The sequence below is a fragment of the Acanthochromis polyacanthus genome, chromosome 6 (genome assembly GCF_021347895.1).
Source record: "Acanthochromis polyacanthus isolate Apoly-LR-REF ecotype Palm Island chromosome 6, KAUST_Apoly_ChrSc, whole genome shotgun sequence".
In the NCBI taxonomy this organism is placed as follows: domain Eukaryota; kingdom Metazoa; phylum Chordata; class Actinopteri; family Pomacentridae; genus Acanthochromis; species Acanthochromis polyacanthus.
The window spans coordinates 18,990,525-19,009,806 of NC_067118.1; the positions used below are offsets into that span (position 1 = coordinate 18,990,525).

A 19,282-nucleotide genomic window follows, 5' to 3' on the forward strand; every position below is an offset into this window, starting at 1 on the left:
AGAGATTTAACTTTTCCCATCATGACTAATGGAAGAAAGGGCTTATATCTATATCTATATTTGCTAGCCTTCACCTTTGCACCAGCATGGAAACCACAAAAACAGATTTGTTCTCTCACTGAAAATAAAGCTCCTCTCTTGAATAAACTCTTCTCCCAGCAAAAACCTCTATCAGCAGCCAACAAAACACGACAAAAACATGAAAAAATTAAAGCAATAACAGTTAAGAAACACCAAACTTTGCAGCCACTTTCAGAGGCACAGGTTCCAGAAAGAAAAAAACAAACAAACCAAAAAAACCCATAAAAACCTAGCAGTGTTTGCAGCAGGCAACAAAGAATGGCATTAAAATTCAGATAAAAAACAATAATCACTTTACAGTATCTTCTATAATGTGAAGTTACCTGAAATTAAGACATAATGCTTCAAAAACACATGAAATAAAATGTTATGTGACTAACTAGTGAAGTGAAAACCCTGCAGTGACACATTTAGAAGTTACAGCTCTACAACAGTACACATGAAGACACAACTAAACTGGAGATTCCCTTTTTCTTAAATAATTTGCTCTTATTTTGTTCTACTTTTTCATTGTATCTGAACAACAATCTGTAGCAAATGCTGCTCTTAAATAAAACAGAGAAGGATTTTTCAGGATTTTCAGAGAACCCATAAAGAATCTGACCTGGAGCTGCTCTGTCCATTTAGAGGACACGTTTATAACCGTGCTAGTGTTGAGCTTCATTTACCTGATGCACCAGAGATATCTGAAGTTGGCCACGATGACATCTTTCAGTCTGATGTTCTCTTCCTGGTTTCAGAGAGGTTGAGATGAAGCTTAGTCCTCAGTGTTGCTGAATGCACAAGTTTTGGTCGTCTTCAAATAACTCTTGTCCCAAACGTGTGGATGTGTCTCTCAATGTTGCTGGAGAATGACTACAAATCATCTACAAGCTGCACTTATCTGCCCTGATGACACAGTTCTGTTTAGAATGTTTTTTTTTGTTTCAGAATTCAAAAATACACAAGGTGAAAATCTGAGTTCAGCTTCAGAAAGTGTAAACATTTATCTTTTTTACACAAAGCAACAATTTAAAAACACAAAAAAGCAATTAGAGATGCAAGAGGAAAACACAGACACAAAACAGCCGAAGAAAATATACAAAACAACCAGAAAGACACAAAACAGCCTAAGAAAATGCACAAAACAACCAGAAAAACACAAAACAGCCTAAGAAAATACACTAAACCACCAGAAAGAGACACAAAACAGCCTAAGAAAATACACAAAACAACCAGAAAGACACAAAACAGCCAAAGAAAATACACAAAACAACCACAGAGACACAATATAGGAAACACCACCGTTCAGATGTTTGGGGTCACTTAGAAATGTCCTTATTGTTGAAATAAAAGGTTGTTTTTTTTCCGGTGAAGATAGCATTACATGAGTAATAAATCCAGTGCAGACATTGTTAATGTGGTAAATGACTATAGTAGGTGTAAACGGCTGATGAGAGGAGGAACATTTCCAGCAACCATCACTCCTGTGTTCTAATGCTACATTGTGTTAGCTAATGCCATTGAAAGGCTAATTGATGATTAGAAAACCCTTGAGCAGTTATGTTAGCACATGAATAAAAGTGGGAATCGTCACGATGACCCCAAACTGTTGAGCTGTCGTGTATTCTGTCATTAACAGCAACAAAGCGCCAAGCTATAGATCTAAGATTTATTTTTTATGCAGACATTCCCTGATTCCAACAACCCTCCGTGACATTCACTGTGTACATGTAAAGGGAGTTTTGAAAAATCTCTCTTCTTAAATCCTGAAGGTAAACAGTTTGTAGATGCAGTATTTCAGTATCAAACAGAATGCATTCAGGTCTTCCTCTGGGTGCTTCTCTATGGCCAGGCCAGTCATCAATCCTTTGGGATCGTCACACATGCAGACACATATGACATGTCAGAGTTAATCTGACAGCCCAGCTCAAAGCTGGAATGAGAGTTTAAATTGTGTTTATTACACCGTGCCTGTAATCTGACACCTTGTCCATTATCCATCAGCCGTCCCTCGGACCAACACGGCCGTTTATTTCATGTGGACTCAGACACAACATGAGAGCACCCAGGTGAACACAGACAACACACCATGATGTATGCACGGACTGAGGCTTCACAGTCCAACACAAGTTTAGCTTTTATTTTTTTATCTAGCATACACAAAATATTAGATTTTACAACCAACCTTTGTATGCTGTGGAGACATCTGCCTGTAAACTGTGAGTTCATGTGTTTTTCTACCGTGTAGGTTTTGGTAAACGAAGCTGCTGGGAGACTTATGAGAAGAAAAACAGGCATTCAGTGTCATGATGAAGGACTGAGGACAGATTCCACCTTCTGCTGCTGCTGAGGTATTCTGGTTCATGTCAAAAAAAAACATCCATCCATTCTCTATATACCGCTTTATCCTCACTAATCAAATCAAATCAAATCAACTTTATTTATATGGCACTTTTCATACAGTACAGTAACACAAAGTGCCTCACAGAGGATAAAAACAAGAACAACACAATATAAAACACTATGAAAAACCCGAAACCTCCCACCCCCCACAAATATACACACAGATACACAATCACATATACATTCACACACATACGAACAGACATACATACCCACACACACAAACATACCAACATACACACACCCACATACACCATCTGTCGGTAAAAGATATAGAGGAGACATGGCTGGGCACCGAAATCCGAGGTGAGGAAGAAGCTACCTTTGGGGGCCACGCACACCGAGAGGAGTCATGGACCATGACTGCAGGGGCACCGACACAAGGACCACCCCAGCCCAGGCAGACAAGAGGCTCCATACGAAGGTGTAAAGCTCTCCAGCCACCCGGGCCAAGGCCATCCACGGGCCAGCACCCCCATCAGTGGACCAGAATCAACTCCAGGTGTGGTAGGCCCCCAGGAGGAAACACTGGGAACATCGAGGGACTAAAACAGTAAAACAAAATAAAAGGTATGGAAGCTAAAACTGAGGATAAAAGAATAGGATGTATAAAGTAAAAATTTATATATAAAATAGTAATAAAAACTATAAGAATAGAGGTCAGCTTAAGAAATTATAAAGAGTTAAAATGAGTCAATTAAAAGCCTGATTAAAAAGATGGGTCTTGAGCCTCTTCTTAAAAGCATCAACATTCTCTGCGGCCCTGAGGTCCTCTGGGAGGGTGTTCCACAATTGGGGGCCATAATAACTGAATGCCGCCTCCCCGTGTGTTCTAGTTCTAACTTGTGGTATCGTTAAAAAGCCAGCACCAGAGGACCTCAGGGTCCGTGAGGGTTGATAAAATAAAAGTAGTGCAGACAAATAAGAAGGCCCAAGACCATTAAACCTTAAAATCGATCCTGAAGCGCACGGGGAGCCAATGCAGCGATTTTAAAATAGGTGTAATATGCTCCCGCCCTCTGGTCCTCAACAGCACTCGTGTGGCTGAATTTTGTAATAATTGTAAGTTATGCATGCTCTTTTTAGGAAGACCACTAGGGTCGCAGGGGGTGCTGGAGTCTATCCCAGCTGACTCGGGCGAAGGCAGGGGACACCCTGGACAGGTCGCCAGTCTGTCGCAGGGCTACATATACAGACACACAATCACACTCGCATTCACACCTACGGGCAATTTAGAGTAGTCAATTAACCTCAGCATATTTTTGGACTGTGGGAGGAAGCCAGAGTGCCTGGAGAAAACCCACGCATGCACAGGGAGAACATGCAAACTCCATGCAGAAAGATCCCAGACCCACCCCGGGATTTGAACCGGGGATCTTCTTGCTGCAAGGTGAAAGTGCTAACCACAACACCACTGTGCAGCCCATAAAAAAACAGAAATGCTAAATCCAAACACAAGCTGACCCTTAAAAAACCAACTGTGAGAAAAGAAACACAGTTATGGAAGTACAGTTTTAGAGAGAGCGCTACAGTAATGCTCTGTTAGAGACGGACAGCAGAGCTTCTATTTCTGGTGGTAACAGGTTCATTATTGTGCTGTCAGATGGTGTAGTGTGGGTGTACTAGTGTTATCATGATCTGACAGTGATTTACCTTTCTTTAACCATGAAGTACACATAATCTGTCTACAAATTTGTTCAGATACCATCAGCTAAAAATGTCATCAACTTCAAAAAATGATTTCACCCAAAATTGCCTCATTTGCATTGAAATAAATATGAAATAAATAAACCACCAAGAAACGAAACAAAAGGAGATGAATATATTGTTTCCATATTTGCTGTTTGCTTATAAACTGAAATTTAAGATGGAATCACACAATGAACTTCAAAAAGGTTGTTTAACTTTTGCATGGAATAAACAAATAAGACAGAAATGAACTAAAGGTGCTTTGACCTGAGTCTAGCCATTTCATCCTGGTTCTAGTCTTTATGCTAAGCTAAGTTAGCCCAGCGTCAGTGATACAATGAACACTATGTAGCTGTGGGTCCTTACTCTGGTTAAAGGTGTTCTGAGCACATCGATGTCATCGTTCTATGATTTCTGATGAATGAAATCTTTGAAACATTGGTGGTGGATTTGTAGTCGGATCTCAATCATGTGCTCATCAGCAGGCAGCTGACATCACGGACAGTCTGGACTGGTCATTAAACACATCATCACTGGCCAGACGGGCTCAGCAGCGTCTGCACTAATAAAGAGAGCACAGCTGTCCCCCCATCCTGACCACCTTCTACAGAGGAACCACGGAGAGCTGCTGACCAGCTGCATCTCCATCTGGTTTGGCAGCTCCAGAGCCTCAGACAGGAAGTCGCTGCAGAGGGTGGTGAGGACAGCAGAGAAGATCATCAGGACCTCTCTTCCATCCATCCAGGATGTTACACACAAGCGCTGTCCCAGCAGATCTGTCTCAGCAGAGCCCACAACATCATCAAAGCCTCCACACCCCCACCATGGACTGTTCTCCTGCTCCCCTCTGGGAAGAGGTTCTGCAGCATCAGAACGAGAACAACCAGGTTCTGGAACAGTTTCACCCCCCAAGCCATCAGACTCTGAAACTCACAGTAATCCTTCTGGGCACCGATCTACGTGAAAACATAACTGCTGCTGCTTTTTCTTTGGTTCAATGTACATGCAATGCTGCTGCCAGATATCACTGTGAAATAAACATGTGTGGGTGTGTGTCATAGTCCAGCTGTGGTCCCTGCCTGTCTCTTAGCTCCGCCCCCCTCTGTCTGCTGCTCATCAGATTATTTGCTGCAGCTGCAGAGGGACCACAGCTGGAGGTGATCAGCAGTCAGTGGCAGCTAAAGCCCGGCTCGGCCCTCCAGTCCCTGCTGGTTCATTGTTGCTGCTGACTCCTGTTCAGACAGCCTGCCTTGGCTCTGCTCTGCTGCTCCCCTTGTTTGGACTTTTAATTTGTGAGTCGTGTCGTTTTTCTTAGTTTAACTTTAGACCATGTAGTGGCCTGTTTAGTTTATCATCCTTAGTTATTTTTGTACTCTGTTTGATTCCTAGTTTAGTTCTTTATTTTCTGTATGGAGTTTGGTGCCTTAATTAGTTCAGTCTGTGGTCAGTTTCTGTGAAATAAATCAGTTTCTATCTCAGTCTGTTTTTGGTGCCTCACACTGGGTTCAACCCCTCGCCCGTGACAGTGTGTATGTTCACTGCTGTGTATATATTTATAAAAATATTTATATAGTTGTTTACATGTATATATTGAAACTGTTTTTAATTCAGAAAAGTTTTGTGTCTGTTTTTGTATCTATCAGTCTGATGGAGAGCTTGTTGCACCAAAATTTCAGCCTTTAATGTGCACCAACAAGTGTATATTCTGTATAACAATAAAGTGCCTATTCTATTCGAGTGTTCACTTGTTGTCATGGTTACAGTGACGCTGTGCCACTATCTGGTAATGATACGAAGATCTATAATTAATTTGTGCAGATACAAAGCATGTCATGAGATATTGGGATGGAAGACCATGTAAATTTACTAATTTAATAGCCAAATGACCTCAACACTGATGGACACAGATAACACAAAAGTTCTACTTTCTAAGTTATGTGGAAGTATGTGATTATGGAGAATAACACGCAAAGCACATTTATTTTGCCAGAACAAACTAAACAAACACTAAATCAAACAAATGTCACCGAGAGTAAATCATACTAGTGCAATATTATTTTAACGTTGGTTTTGACTACGGTTGTCCAATATTGGCTTTTTTTGTCAATAACCAATATGCCGTTATTGTCCAACTCTCAATTTCCGATTCCGATATCAGCCAATACCAATATATCTGGGCTATTTAACAAATTTTAGGTAACATCGCATATCTCCTGCTGTGGAATTAACACATCATGCCTGATTTTATTGTGATGCCCCATTGGATGCATTCTCAAATGCAACAAGGCTTTTCAAATGTGAACATTGTCTGTGCAAAAAAGTACTTCAACTTAAGCTATGGAAAAAAAGACTTTTTAAAAAACAATTTTCACAAACAACAGTTCACACTCTCCTTCTCTCACACACACAAAACCTTGCTTTTTTAGTGCTTTTAATGAGGACAAATAGTTTCTGACATGACACCAGAGGGCGATATGTTTCACCTACTGACAACAGGCAGGTAAGTGTTGTTGTTGTGGGACTATACCAGATGGTGGCGGTAATGCCCCAGTAGGTTGTAAAAAAGCTGAATGAAATTGACCTTTTACTGTGTTGCACTTAAAATAGCTTAAAAATTGAATACTACCTTGATTATTTAAATGTCATTTATATAATTCAGTCATATTAAATGAATAATTTCTAGGTTGCAGCCCAAGCAAACAGAGATATTCTTCTATCCATGAGCAACGCTAAGTTGAGTAAGCCCTGCTTTACACCATTAAGAATTCTGTACTGAAGATAAATGAAGTGGGCAAAACATTTTTCAAGATAATGTATGAAGATACTGAATGAAAAGCCACCACCCACAACATTAAAACCACTGCAATGCAACATTCTCCTGGGAAACCGTGAGTCCTGGCATGGATGCAAATGGTTCAGTGTTGTTCTGTTTTTGGTACGAGGTTTATACTCCACAAAGAGAAGATGTAGTGCAAATGGGTCAAATCAAAATAGTTCACTTTTATTACCGTCAAAGAAAATTTTATACAAAAAGACACTGGGACATATCAGTCATTCACAACCTGTATTTTATTAAACCAGAATTTAGGAAAAATATATATTTGGAAAAACACAATTAGTTCAGCTTTGTACAGCAACTGAATCAGAGCTGGAGTAAATTTATTCTCACACTGGTAAACCAGAGAAGTTTTATGGCATGTCAGCTTGTTTTGTTTTAAATCATAATAGAAACCGACTTCAATAAAAGGAAAAAAAAACATTTTAAAAGGAATGTATTTATAGTGTTATTAAACCCAGATCAATTGTCAACGCAGCCCTGATCCATTATTTGAGATAATCCCAATATTTCCTTTCACAAGCTTTGAGTCCTACAATTCCAGAAGATTCTTGTTTGAGTTTAAACTGAAGGTGCAAATTCATCAAACAAAACTCCACAAATGCCACACAACACGCCAAAAAAAATAAATGAAAGAAAAGAAAAGTCATGAAATTCTTCCACCATGATGGCACACAAAAGGAAATATTCTACCTCAGCAAGGCATTGCATTTGTCCTGCAGGGAACCAACACACGACACAAAGGGGCAACAACACCAACAGAATCAGCTGGACAGACACAAAATATGGTATATTTTGAATGTTACATGAATTATAAAAGGAGCCTGATGGCTTGTAAAAAGGCTGTCAGATGCTGTTGAAGGTATATGCTGGATTTGAAGGTTTCCAGAGCTGAAGACAAAAGAAAACAAAAGATGACAGTAGTTACAAGGCCTTTACATTTACACATTCAGTGAGTCCGTGACACCCAGAGGCTGAAAAAAATAACACATATACAACCTTAGATTAGCAATGTTGCCTGCAACATGAGGTGGTATTTAATCTAAATTGATGCAATAGAGTCAGCTCAATCAAAATGGCTAAATATTGTACTTCTGAAGATTAGCTCTCTTCTTTTTGGAATCAATGCAAAGGCCGCACATGGATAATGATAGGTTGAGATAGAAAATTATAAGGTATAGTAGGAAAAACATGGCAAAATATAAATGCGCCACAAATAAGAAGCTCATTTACAAAGAAAACACTTCTTTTCACCACTAAAGGGCCCATTTTTTAAGATTTACAAAGGAAAAGTCCGTTCCTGCCAGAAAATTAATGGACATTTTTGTACCTTTTTTTTTTCCCTCCAATAAACCCCATTTTTAATAAATATGAAATTAAACAAAATTTTTGTAACACACATGCACCCATACATATTAAAATCTGATAGTTGAGGAATGCAAAAAAAACAAACATGTTAGCTTACATAACTTAGGATAAGAGAAAAAAAAAAAGGGGGTGACACGGACGTTTGGAACAAGACACAACACGTAGCAGGACAGTGAAAAATGGCTGTTATTGCTGCTTTTTCCAATTGAAAAATCAATGTAGTTTCTACAAACACACAGTCAAGCCATAGAAACACGAAGCCTGATGCTGAAACAAGAAAGAATTGATCACTGGGGGCTGAGACAAGATGAACCACCCTTTACCTGATAAGTCATTGATTTAAGGCATGAACATCAACTTTCTGAATTGATTTGAAGCCCAGACACAGAACAATAAGCTGTCCCTGTTATGAATTCCTTTCAAGAGCCCGTCACTTCCACTGAATCCTTCCTGAAGTCAACGCTGCTCTGCTCTTATTCAACCGCTAAAAGAAAGGATGCAGATGTGCTTTAATTTGGCCATAATGACAACCAGTGAACAGTTAGTGAGGACAAGTTCTCAGAACCAGACATGAACAGTTGGGTGGTGTTGGCATCCACCGTCTACAGACATCTTCTCTCACTTGAACCCCCAGCTAAAAAGTCAAATGACAAATTTAAAACACACAGCTTTAAGAGTCTATTATGAACCTACACAAAACTCTAAAACACTCTCATACACGTTTGCATCGAGGTCCCCGATTTAAGACTTTGCTCTGCTCCGACCTGAGACTATGGCTAAACGCCTAGCTAACTAATAGAGAACATATTCAGTATTAGTTTTTGCCTGCTAGCATAACCGCAGCAGTCTATTCTCGCCTGGTTTCCTACACATTGATAAAAAACATATGTAGGCGATTCAGACTTGACTTTTCTTTCAAAGCCACTTTTGAGCAATCTTAATGACTAATGTGCGCTGGTAAGCCTTTATGTTACCATTTATGGAAAGAAAGGTAAAGTTCTAGCTTGCCAAAAGCATCTTAGTCTGTGTTCAGCACACAAAAACAAATTCAAATTTACTGACTGCAAACAAACTCTTGTTAATCCACGGGGAAATGGTGCAAAGCTAGCTGGGGATCAGGATGTCCTGGTTGATTACAGGGAAGTTACACAATCCAGTTTTTTTTGTTTTTTTTTAGGATTCCAGTGTTTAACACAAATTATTTTTGTGCTGACATCACATGCTGAAAATATGTGAAACTGCCACATAGCTCAAAGATGCTTTTGGAAACCTCCTCCCTGAATGTGTACTACTATTAACGCTGGTTTCAGCCTAAAGCTGCGGCACTGCAAACTTCTTCCTTTGTAGAAACGCTTCAGACTGAGTTGTTTCTGAAACCAGCTTTAAGAGTTGCAGTATGTTTGTTCATCACTGTGAAGGAAACCATCCCCAAGAGTTCAAACACGGCACACAAAAAACACCTGCATAATCCCCTTGAATAAAACATTATCAACAACAGCAAAAACCTCACTTGGTACAAAATAACATTTATATAAATAATTTAAATAGCTATTCTAAAGCTCAAGGCTTGGTCTGACATTTTTAAATGGCCGAAGAGAAGTGCTAATAATGTGCTGCACAATCTGGGGGGATTTATTGAGCTGGGGTGGTATTTTGCGGATCACTGGAAAGGTTCCCCAAACCCAACATTTAAAACACTAAACGTGTGTGTTTCTGAAACAAGACTTGCCTATAAAATGTTGATTTTTTTTTTCAGCCCTCCTTCAGAAGCCCCAGTGGATAGAGGTGAAGTTCTACATAGACAATGATTTGCCTACAGGCTCCTCCTATTCCTTTTCTTCTAATCGTCCCCCAAAACTTGCGATAAGTCACCAAAGTCACAATCAAACAGTTCGCTGATGCCTTCATGATCTTCCAGGCCAAAGTGGTAGTCGTGACTGTGAGGGGGGGACAGGTTGATGAAACCATCCAATGGGAGAGGGAGACCCTCACCAATCAGGAAGTCCGAGGAGGAGAGAGGGGAGAGGTCGAAGTCTGGTAGATCTCCCAGGCTGGAGAATGGGTCACCGTCCAGCAATGATTCTGCTGAAAAATAAAATAAAATAAATATTTTACAGAATGGAATCAAAATGTACAACATTTTTTCCAAGCTCCACATGTGTTACCAATGCTGAAAAAAAGCAACTCTCTGCTCTGTGTAACCACAGCCCAAAGTTCAGCCAAAGAGTTGAACAGTCTTTGTCACATGAGGGTCATTCCAGAATTGGAGGACATTTTACATCACAACCATCAAATTTCAAATAATCCGTGTACAAAATATTAAAACATGCAGTTGTGAAATTTGCTTGTCCTGAGACCCAACCTAAAAAAGATTAGGAGAAAAGAATGTTTGAAAATATTTCTAAAAATACCAAATAAATCTGGAGCTTCCCCTAAAATGCCATTTTTCTGTTGTCTCAAACTGATGACCAAATTGAATCTCAAATAACAGTTAAAATCAAATTTAAATCTCCTTTTTTTGGGTATTACCTTTGCACTGAGGTCTCTTGTAATTCTGGGAACATTTTTTGAATCAACATAATACTATAAATATTAATTATAATTCATTGAATATGTGTCCCACAAAAACCTGTTGGCATAACCTTTTTAGCTGAAAGAAGGAGGAGAAGAAGAAGACAGTGAATCACAAACAGTTTTCCAAAAAAATGTGAAGAGCAAAGCTATGTCCTCTCTTCTGTTTTTCATAACATTGTCAGCCTTGATTGAATGTCTCACTCTACCTCACATTATCAAGACAAGACCTTTTCGTTGTTACTTTTTCCATCAGTAAGTCTGCCCTCTTGGTCAGCAGTAACAGCTAGATAAATATCTAGCTTCTACTCCTGAGAGAAAAGCTAACATTAGCATGGATTAGCAACCCTGTTACTGTGATGAGAGTAGTGTTAGCAAACAACACATTCAGAGGTGTGTATAAAAGAACCCCAGCACAACACAATATCATGGGAGTCATACACAGAATTAGTTCTTTTTTGCAAGGCACCATGACTTTATGTTCCGTTATTGTAGCATGTTTATGGATTCAAAATAAAGTATAATAAAGTGTAATGTCTACATTATTTTGTATGACACAAGACTTTTGTCCAAGCAACATCTGACCTTTCTGTCATAATTAAATTAGAAAATGTATTGAATGATACAAAACTTTATTTTGGTATAATAAGATAATGTTCTGGAGGACCTTCATTCCTGTAACCTTACAGTCGACATGGCCAAGGACAGGGATGAATGGCGACAGCAAGTTTGGGCTACCACCTGACCGTCCAACCCCCTCGCTAGGGGAAGAATGGACTCTAAAACGCATGATGATGATGATGACAAAACTTTATTTTGGTATAATAAGCATAGGCATTCATTAAAGCCATTTCTGATTCCAACTGATCAACTACAAGCTGTTTTTTGGATAAGCGACAACACTTTTGTCAGGGACTGTACATTGCGGTGTCTCATGCCAGAATAAACATGCTTCAGCCATCGACAGCACACAGACAGACTTAACACTAAAAACATAAGATCGTCAAATCTACAGGTGTAACATTGTGACCAAGTATTTTATGTCCCAGCTGTGTGGACACAGGATGCAACAGTACGCACTTTGCAAGAGCAGCAGAACGTACTGACAATAAAGAGGAAAAGTGTGCAGTTTGGGATGTTTGTAACACACTGAGCACATAGATAGGGATAAGAAGCACAGGAGCAGGTAATGCTGCAGTGGCTTCAGAAGTCTGTGTTACACCACCAAGGAATGCGGCAGAGTTATGTGACAATCTGCGTACGTTTGTCAGTCTGTTTGCAACATTACTCAAAAACAAACGGATTTTGGTAAAATTTTCAAGGAAAGTCAGAAATGACACGAGGAGCAAGTGATTGGATTTTGGCAGTGATGCGGCTTAGAGTCCGGATCCACGGATTTGTTCAAGATTTCTGAACCATTGTGAGATAGCAGCACAGCATCACTGTAACTATGACAACAAGTGAACACTACCTCAGCTGCCTGCTGGCCATCACATGACTGTGATGCTACTACAAATCTACTGCTGCGGATTTCTCTGTTAGAAAACATACAAGGAACAATTGATTAAATTGTGGGAGTGTTTCCAAGTCCCATCAATTCTCTCTGCCCGCTACATAATTAGGTCACATGATTCAGTATCTGTACATAACGTACACATGCATAACACACATCTGTGCTCAGCGCAAGGTCATTTTGTTTGTGGGTACATCTATATTAAATGGCCTCATTCTATGTTGACGTGATTTCTGATGATCAATAACTAAGAAATAGAGAAATGAAATGGATAAATGCTGCATTTCTGACAATGCCATATGGGGGAATGAACAGCTTTGACAGAGTACTGCACTCTGAATGCTTTTCTAGTTTCATTATGAATCCATATTATCTGAACTGAAGCTGCTGTTCTCCACGAGGAGGAACGTTTTTTTTTAGCTCCCTTTCAAGATTCCAGGAGGAGTATCACCTTCATTGTTACTCAGAATAGAGACGTGTGGATTTATTCACTGAGCTACACAAACACTCACCTGTGTCACCACCTAACCCCAGAGACGAGGGGTCCTGCTGAGACGCTGCTGTCACTGTGGATGAGGTGGATGCAGGCGATGACAAAACTGCTTCCGGTGCTGCTGTGCAGGTTTTGGGTTGCGATTGGTCTGTGGGCTGTGTAGGAGGCGGGACCGAAGATGGGTCAGCAGTGGGCTTTGAGGGACTGCTTCCTGTCACGGGGCTGCAGACTCCTGAACTGTCTTCTGGACAGAGGAAGACATCAATTGGACCTCGCGAGCTTTTAAGTGACACCTGGTAACCCTGAGAGACAAAGATAAATTTGCACAGTTAGATGAAAATTAACACAACATAAAATGAAGCACTTTTCACATTGTTGAAAAATGTGTTTTTAAGGTCCACACCTCACTGGGTTCTGAAACTTGCATCTGGGTTTCTGGAGGAGCTCTGATCACCATGACCAGCTGGTCCGGGGAATCGAATGACTGCCTCAAGTCCTGGCAGTGCACATAGCCCAGCGTGATGAAAACAACCGTTAAGGAACACAACACAGGCCCATGAGCCTTCTCTTTTACACTTCACATTTTATTTATTTAGGGCACAACTAGTTTAGGTTTAAGTCCTTTGCTTGAACACTAAGCTATGGCGACAGTCCTGTCCATATCCTTCACTTAACCACCACATCTTTAGTAGACTGGGCCACAAAGCACTATGTGAGAAAAATAGAGACGTTTAAGTTAAATTTTCATATCGTTCATAGGACTGTGATGCACAGTTCAGCAGCACTGGTGCTGCTAAAATCACTTTCCATTCGTTCAACTGGACCTCATCATGGGAGAACATACAACTTTATGCATCTGCAGAGTAAGTATGTGGCAACACTAATCAAATCTACTGTAACTAGTAAAGGTCTACAAGTACCACTAACCACTCGACCCATCACTGGTTAAAAGGATATTTCTTGTTCTGTGGGTCCTCTGTGAGCAGTCGGAGCTGTACGTTGCATTTGGATATGAGCTCATCCAGCTGTTCCTCAGCCTCTGTGAGGTCACACACCTCCCTCTGCAGCTCCTTATGGCGGGAAACCAGTGCTGCATCAATCCGATTACCACTGAGGGGGAAGAAAAGTTGAAATGGAAAGAGTGAGAGGTTTATTTATTCCAAACAAACATGAAAATATGGGATCGATAAGTACCGTTGACAGATTTTTTTATTTCCCGTATTTGTGCTTATTAGTCTGGGCCTCATTTCTACTCACAGCCACTGAATATTGTTCTTGGACTTCTTGGAGATGAGCTGGATTCCCTCCAGGACATTGGTAATGTCATAGATGCGTCTCTTCTGGACATCCAGCACCTGCGAGGCCCAGTTCAGATCCACCACTCCGTCGGCCGACTGGGACAGCAGGTTCAGAAAGCGCTTGGTGGTCAGGTTCAATGAAGTGTCATACCGAGACTTCTCCGTCGAGGTTCGAGGAACTGGAAGGAAAAACAGCACATACGAGTTTAAAACTCTTATTTATAACCACTGTAGGCAGATTTCTTTTTTAGACATAATACAAGGACTCAGTAAAATACACATTTACTGGCCTACAATTTGAATTAATACAACCATAAAGAAGACCACTCTGTGTCCTAACTAAAGGACTACAGGTTCATCTGGTTTGGCCTGAAGAAAGTGAATAACTAACTCGAGGGTGAATACTAATCTTGGAAGAAAACTTCAATAACTGAATATTTTAATTAAATAAAGCACTTGACATAGAAGAAAGATTTAAATTATGTTCCAATCTGTCAAATTTCACCACATTTGCATCCTAGACAGTACACCTCCAGTACTTAATATTGCAACAATCCCAACCATTCAGCAAAAAATATCTCTTTCACTAACTAGAGTAAAGTTGCACTCTAATATTTCATTATACCGCCTTTAGCTCAGAGAATGAAACACATTCACTGGGGCATCGTTTCAGTAAGCTTCTGCAATGTCACAGCATTTATTTCTGTCCAGAGTTGCATAAGTTTTTCACCAAGAAAACACATTTATGAAGGGAGAGTCAGAACGCTGCACAAAGTTTTCTCCAGAACATCCTAAAGATTCTCAGTGGGGCTGAGGTCTGGACTCTATGGAGCCCAATCCATGTGTGAAAATGAAGTTTCATGCTCCCTGATCCACTCATTCTCAATGCGAGCCCTATGAATCCTGGCATCATCATCTCGGAACATGCTCATGCTATCAGGGAAGAAAAACTCCACTGATGGAAAGACCTGCTCATTCGGTATATTCAGGTATCAGCTGACCTCGTTCTTTGGGAACATAACGTTACTGAACCTGACCAACCTCAGATCATAACCCTAAACCCAGGCTTGTAAGCACAACAGGCTTGTAGGCACTAGGCATGATGAGTGCGTCACTTCATCCACCTCTCTTCTTACCCTGATGCCCCCATCACTCTGGAACAGGGCAAATCTGGACTCAGACCACATGACCTTCTTTCATTGCTCCAGAGTCCAATCTTTATGCTACCTAGCAAATTAAAGCCTTTCTGCCTCTGATTAGCCTCACTGATCAGTGGTTTTCTTAGAGTTACACAACTGTTTTGTCCCAATCCTTTGAGTTTCCTTCATACTGTGCATGTGAAAAATGCTCTTACTTTCACTATTAAACACAGCAACGGACCGATAGTTTTCATACTTTCCAGTCAGCCTGGTGCAGATGGAAAGATTGGCAGGCTGTCTGCTGTTTATAGAACAATGACAGCTGGAGCAAAGGTCACAGTGTGTATGGATTGGATAGATGAATGGATGCATGGATGAATGGGTGTAGTGCTCACAAGCAGCTGTGAATTTAGGGTGATTGTGTACCTCTGGGAGGGGCAGGTGTGGAGGGTGGGGCTTGGCCTATGGAGGGTCGAGAGGTGCTGACATACTGATGGTCACTATCCAGGTCCAACTTCCTCTTTACCTGAAGAAATGGATTAAAAAAGAACAGTTACACCATCATAATATACAGCATGTTGCGACAACCACGTACTAATTGTGTGTTAAAAAGAGGAAAGAGAAACCAACCAAGAAAGAAACCCCCTTTTTTTTTTTTTTTTTTTTAGCCATTGCTCTAAAGTGACAGCTGGTTAACATGGAGTCTTAATGAACTGTGCTTCAGTCACTGTTTCATACTCGTTCTGTTGTTTGACAACAGAAACAGAAAAATATGTAAATGAGAACAGCTTTATTGGGAACTCAGCTGTATTAAAATACAGCATATGTGAGCACAAAGCGCATCAGAGAAGCAAACAGATGTAAATACGAAGTCCAGGCTGCACATGTAAACATAGTCTCCCTCCCAGTTCTTGTTTTTCGGTTTCAAATTGCTCTGAAAGTTTCCAGCATCTCTGAATGTGTCTCAGCGTTACAATTTCCATCTGATCAAATTTAACAGTAACATTAAACACGCTAATGTCACAATAAACTAAGACTACAGACTGTGCTATTGTTGTGGTGACACTACCATCAAAAGTAAAATAAGAAATGTGTCTTCATCTCCTCAAGATGCTGGAGGTGCATGAAGACTCTTGTGTTCAGTCTTGTGGCCATCAACAGAACATTTGATCACTTTACAGTTCGCAGAAGCAGCGCCAGCAAGTAATTAAACCTGGAGGACTGAGGTGTAGAGGCTCAGTGAGGGAGGACAAAGGATAAAATAAATCGTTTTTAACTTGATGAGTACTGGCTCCTCAGTTATTACATAGAATTTAAAAAATATTCTCAGTGGGAGGTTATTTAGTCCTTTGCCTTTACTAACAAAGTCTTCAGATGTTTTTCAGATGGTGAGACAACTTCTAATGCTCCAAGAGTGGAGATTTTCTTTGTGTTTTATGTAACTTTTCCATCCATAAGGAAACGACACCAAAAACCAAAACAAGTGTCACTGTGGTCTGAGATTTGCAATATTTGCCCAGATGGATGTACTGACCAGGACACCCTCAGCATTACAGCAGCGGTTAGTCAGTAATTTGAGTCCCCTAGTCCTGTCATATGGTTTAAGAGCTGAAGAGAACAATTTAGCTGTGCAATTATTTATTCTGTGCACTTTTAAGGCTATGCCAGACATCTAAGCGTTTTACCATATTTACTACAACTCATTTTACAAGAAATGTAAATAAAAGCTCAATGCAAATATCTGCAAATCATGTAAACCCTTTCGTTTATTTAAAATTATGAATACATGTGCAGTTTGTGGAATAGTAGAAGTACGTCTCTTCATATTCTCATGGCTCATATTTTACATCTCATGTTTTGGAGACGAAGAAAACACAATAAAATCCACCATATGGGACTTTTAAAGCAACAGGCGTACAGACTTAGAGAACTCCTCAGTTAACTACTTCCCCTTTCATCACTTTCTCCAACCCTCTCCCCACATCTCCCCCCCTTTCTCCTCACCGGAGGTCTTCCCAGTGCCGGTCGTCTCTTGTCCTGGTTCCCCACATCTGCGGGGCCCTGCGGGGTGGCAAACAGCAGGATCTCCCCCGTGCTGGTTGGGGCTGCTGCTGGGTGCAGTCCCTCATTGCTGGGGCTGGTGATGATCACTATCTGGTGGTCCTCGCCCAGGCTGATCCCACCAGAGTTTAACAAAGTCTCAAAGTCTGCCAGAAGATCCTCCGATGTCTGCCCTGTTATCAGAGTCTCTGACATTGCAGTGTGACAAAGGGAGCCCCTTCTCTGGAATCTGGAGTGTTGAAGGGTCTCAAACTATGGCGCTGGAGTTTGACAGAGTATCAGCACCTACTCACATGTGCTGTACAGCAGTGAAATCTCCTGAAAGTCCTTTGCATGTGTGGGAACATTTCTCAAGAATGTTCATAAACAAATCAAACTAGTGCTAACAATATAACTGGGTGAAAACAGCGGCAGGCGACATCAAATTTGGACAAAGAGTGAAACAGTAAGATAGGATGCTTTGCCAGACTGGAAATTTGGAAAATGAAGTAACACAGCTAAATGCATAGTAACTGTGTGTCTTAAGGTCGAGCCGATGATGTGTTGTGAGTCGAAAATTGGCTCTGGAAATGATAAACTGTGGAGTACAGCGAGCTAGCAAGTGAGCAAGCTAATATTGTGCTGTCATCTGTCCTGTCAGTGCAGCGCTGCCGAGGCCTGGACTCCCTGCCATGGACAGCTGCCAGCCTGCTAACCAGCTAGCTCACCGGCCAACAACAAACAAGTTCATAAACAACCCCCAACGGCCGCTACGGGCAATCCGCGGCCGTAAAACTGAACTATCCCTCCTTCTAGCTAAGATGAGGCTAAGTTAAGAGGCTATCAAAACTTTATAGCAGCTTACAGAAGTGAGCGATCAATACAAAATGTCTAAAATAGAAAAGGCATCGCCACAACTCGAAAGCATCTTAAACAATGCGTATATAAAAGCTAGCATTAGTCCAGCAGAGAACACGGCGGTATGCTTGAACATTAAAATATGTGGCAGATTAGCATGCTAGCTAAGTTATTAGCCGCTCGGTCCCCTCGTTTTGTTGCGGCACGCAGGAAGCTCTCGGACAAAAATGGAAATATAAGCTAATAAAACGACAAAAAACACATGGATGTAGTTTAAAACAGCAGCCGCTAGTCCTCTGGATGCTTACCCCAGTGGTAGTCCATTTAGAAAAGCGACATCTCGACCCTTTTATCAGTCCTTATTGTTGTTATTGTCCCAGCTGATCTACATCTAAACAAGCCTCTGACGGTTTTCGCGCGAAATCTTTTTTGCCGCGAAACCGGCACGTGCATCAACCCCAGGATCACCATTGGTGGAAAAGCTGCGCGTTCAGCAGGACAGGACTGACACGCTCTGATTGGTCCACATAGCTGTCTGTCAGACTTCTTCTTCCTCCTATTTGACGCTTGTCGGCGGTCGGCAAACATCGGATTGGTGCATTTCTGCCACCACGTGGTTGGAGTGTGAATCAGCCTGTCCAGTATTTATAATCCGCAATCTCCTGTCCATATTTATTCTATTTTATTGGTTTCTATTTGATCTCATTACTTCCTCAATGTATTGTATATATCTAGCCTCTTTGTTATATTTTGGAATTCTTAATATAGTTTTGTTCTATATGTACATTCGATTTTCTTATTTATTGTCTTTAATTTAGCTTGTTATCAATGCACTGTCCAGTGGCAGTTACTTATATTTTCATCAAGCCGCCATGTATGATGACAATAAAGCTATTCTATTCTATTCTATTCTATTCTATTCTATTCTATTCTATTAGTTAAGATACTGATATATAATTTGATAACACTCATTTCATGAGTTCTTCGCAAAAATCTATATTATTCATTCAT

At 40.6% G+C, this 19,282-nt stretch overlaps 1 protein-coding gene across 2 annotated transcripts; it reads right to left on the reverse strand.

Annotated features, from left to right (window-relative positions):
• Positions 1-7,205: 7,205 nt before the first annotated feature.
• On the reverse strand, positions 7,206-18,712 carry e2f1 (E2F transcription factor 1). Of its 2 annotated transcripts, none has more exons than XM_022214699.2 (7): positions 17,378-18,712; positions 15,800-15,899; positions 14,194-14,413; positions 13,894-14,046; positions 13,340-13,454; positions 12,956-13,238; positions 7,206-10,441 (listed from the first exon to the last, which is right to left on the reverse strand). In XM_022214699.2, the coding sequence occupies exons 1-7, from the start codon at positions 17,627-17,629 to the stop codon at positions 10,200-10,202; spliced, it is 1,365 nt and encodes a 454-aa protein (XP_022070391.1). In that variant the 5' UTR covers positions 17,630-18,712; the 3' UTR covers positions 7,206-10,199. The 2 variants fall into 2 exon arrangements, with proteins under 2 accessions (XP_022070391.1, XP_051806164.1); XM_051950204.1 differs by having other exon boundaries at positions 7,206-10,444; positions 17,378-18,708.
• Positions 18,713-19,282: the final 570 nt, after the last annotated feature.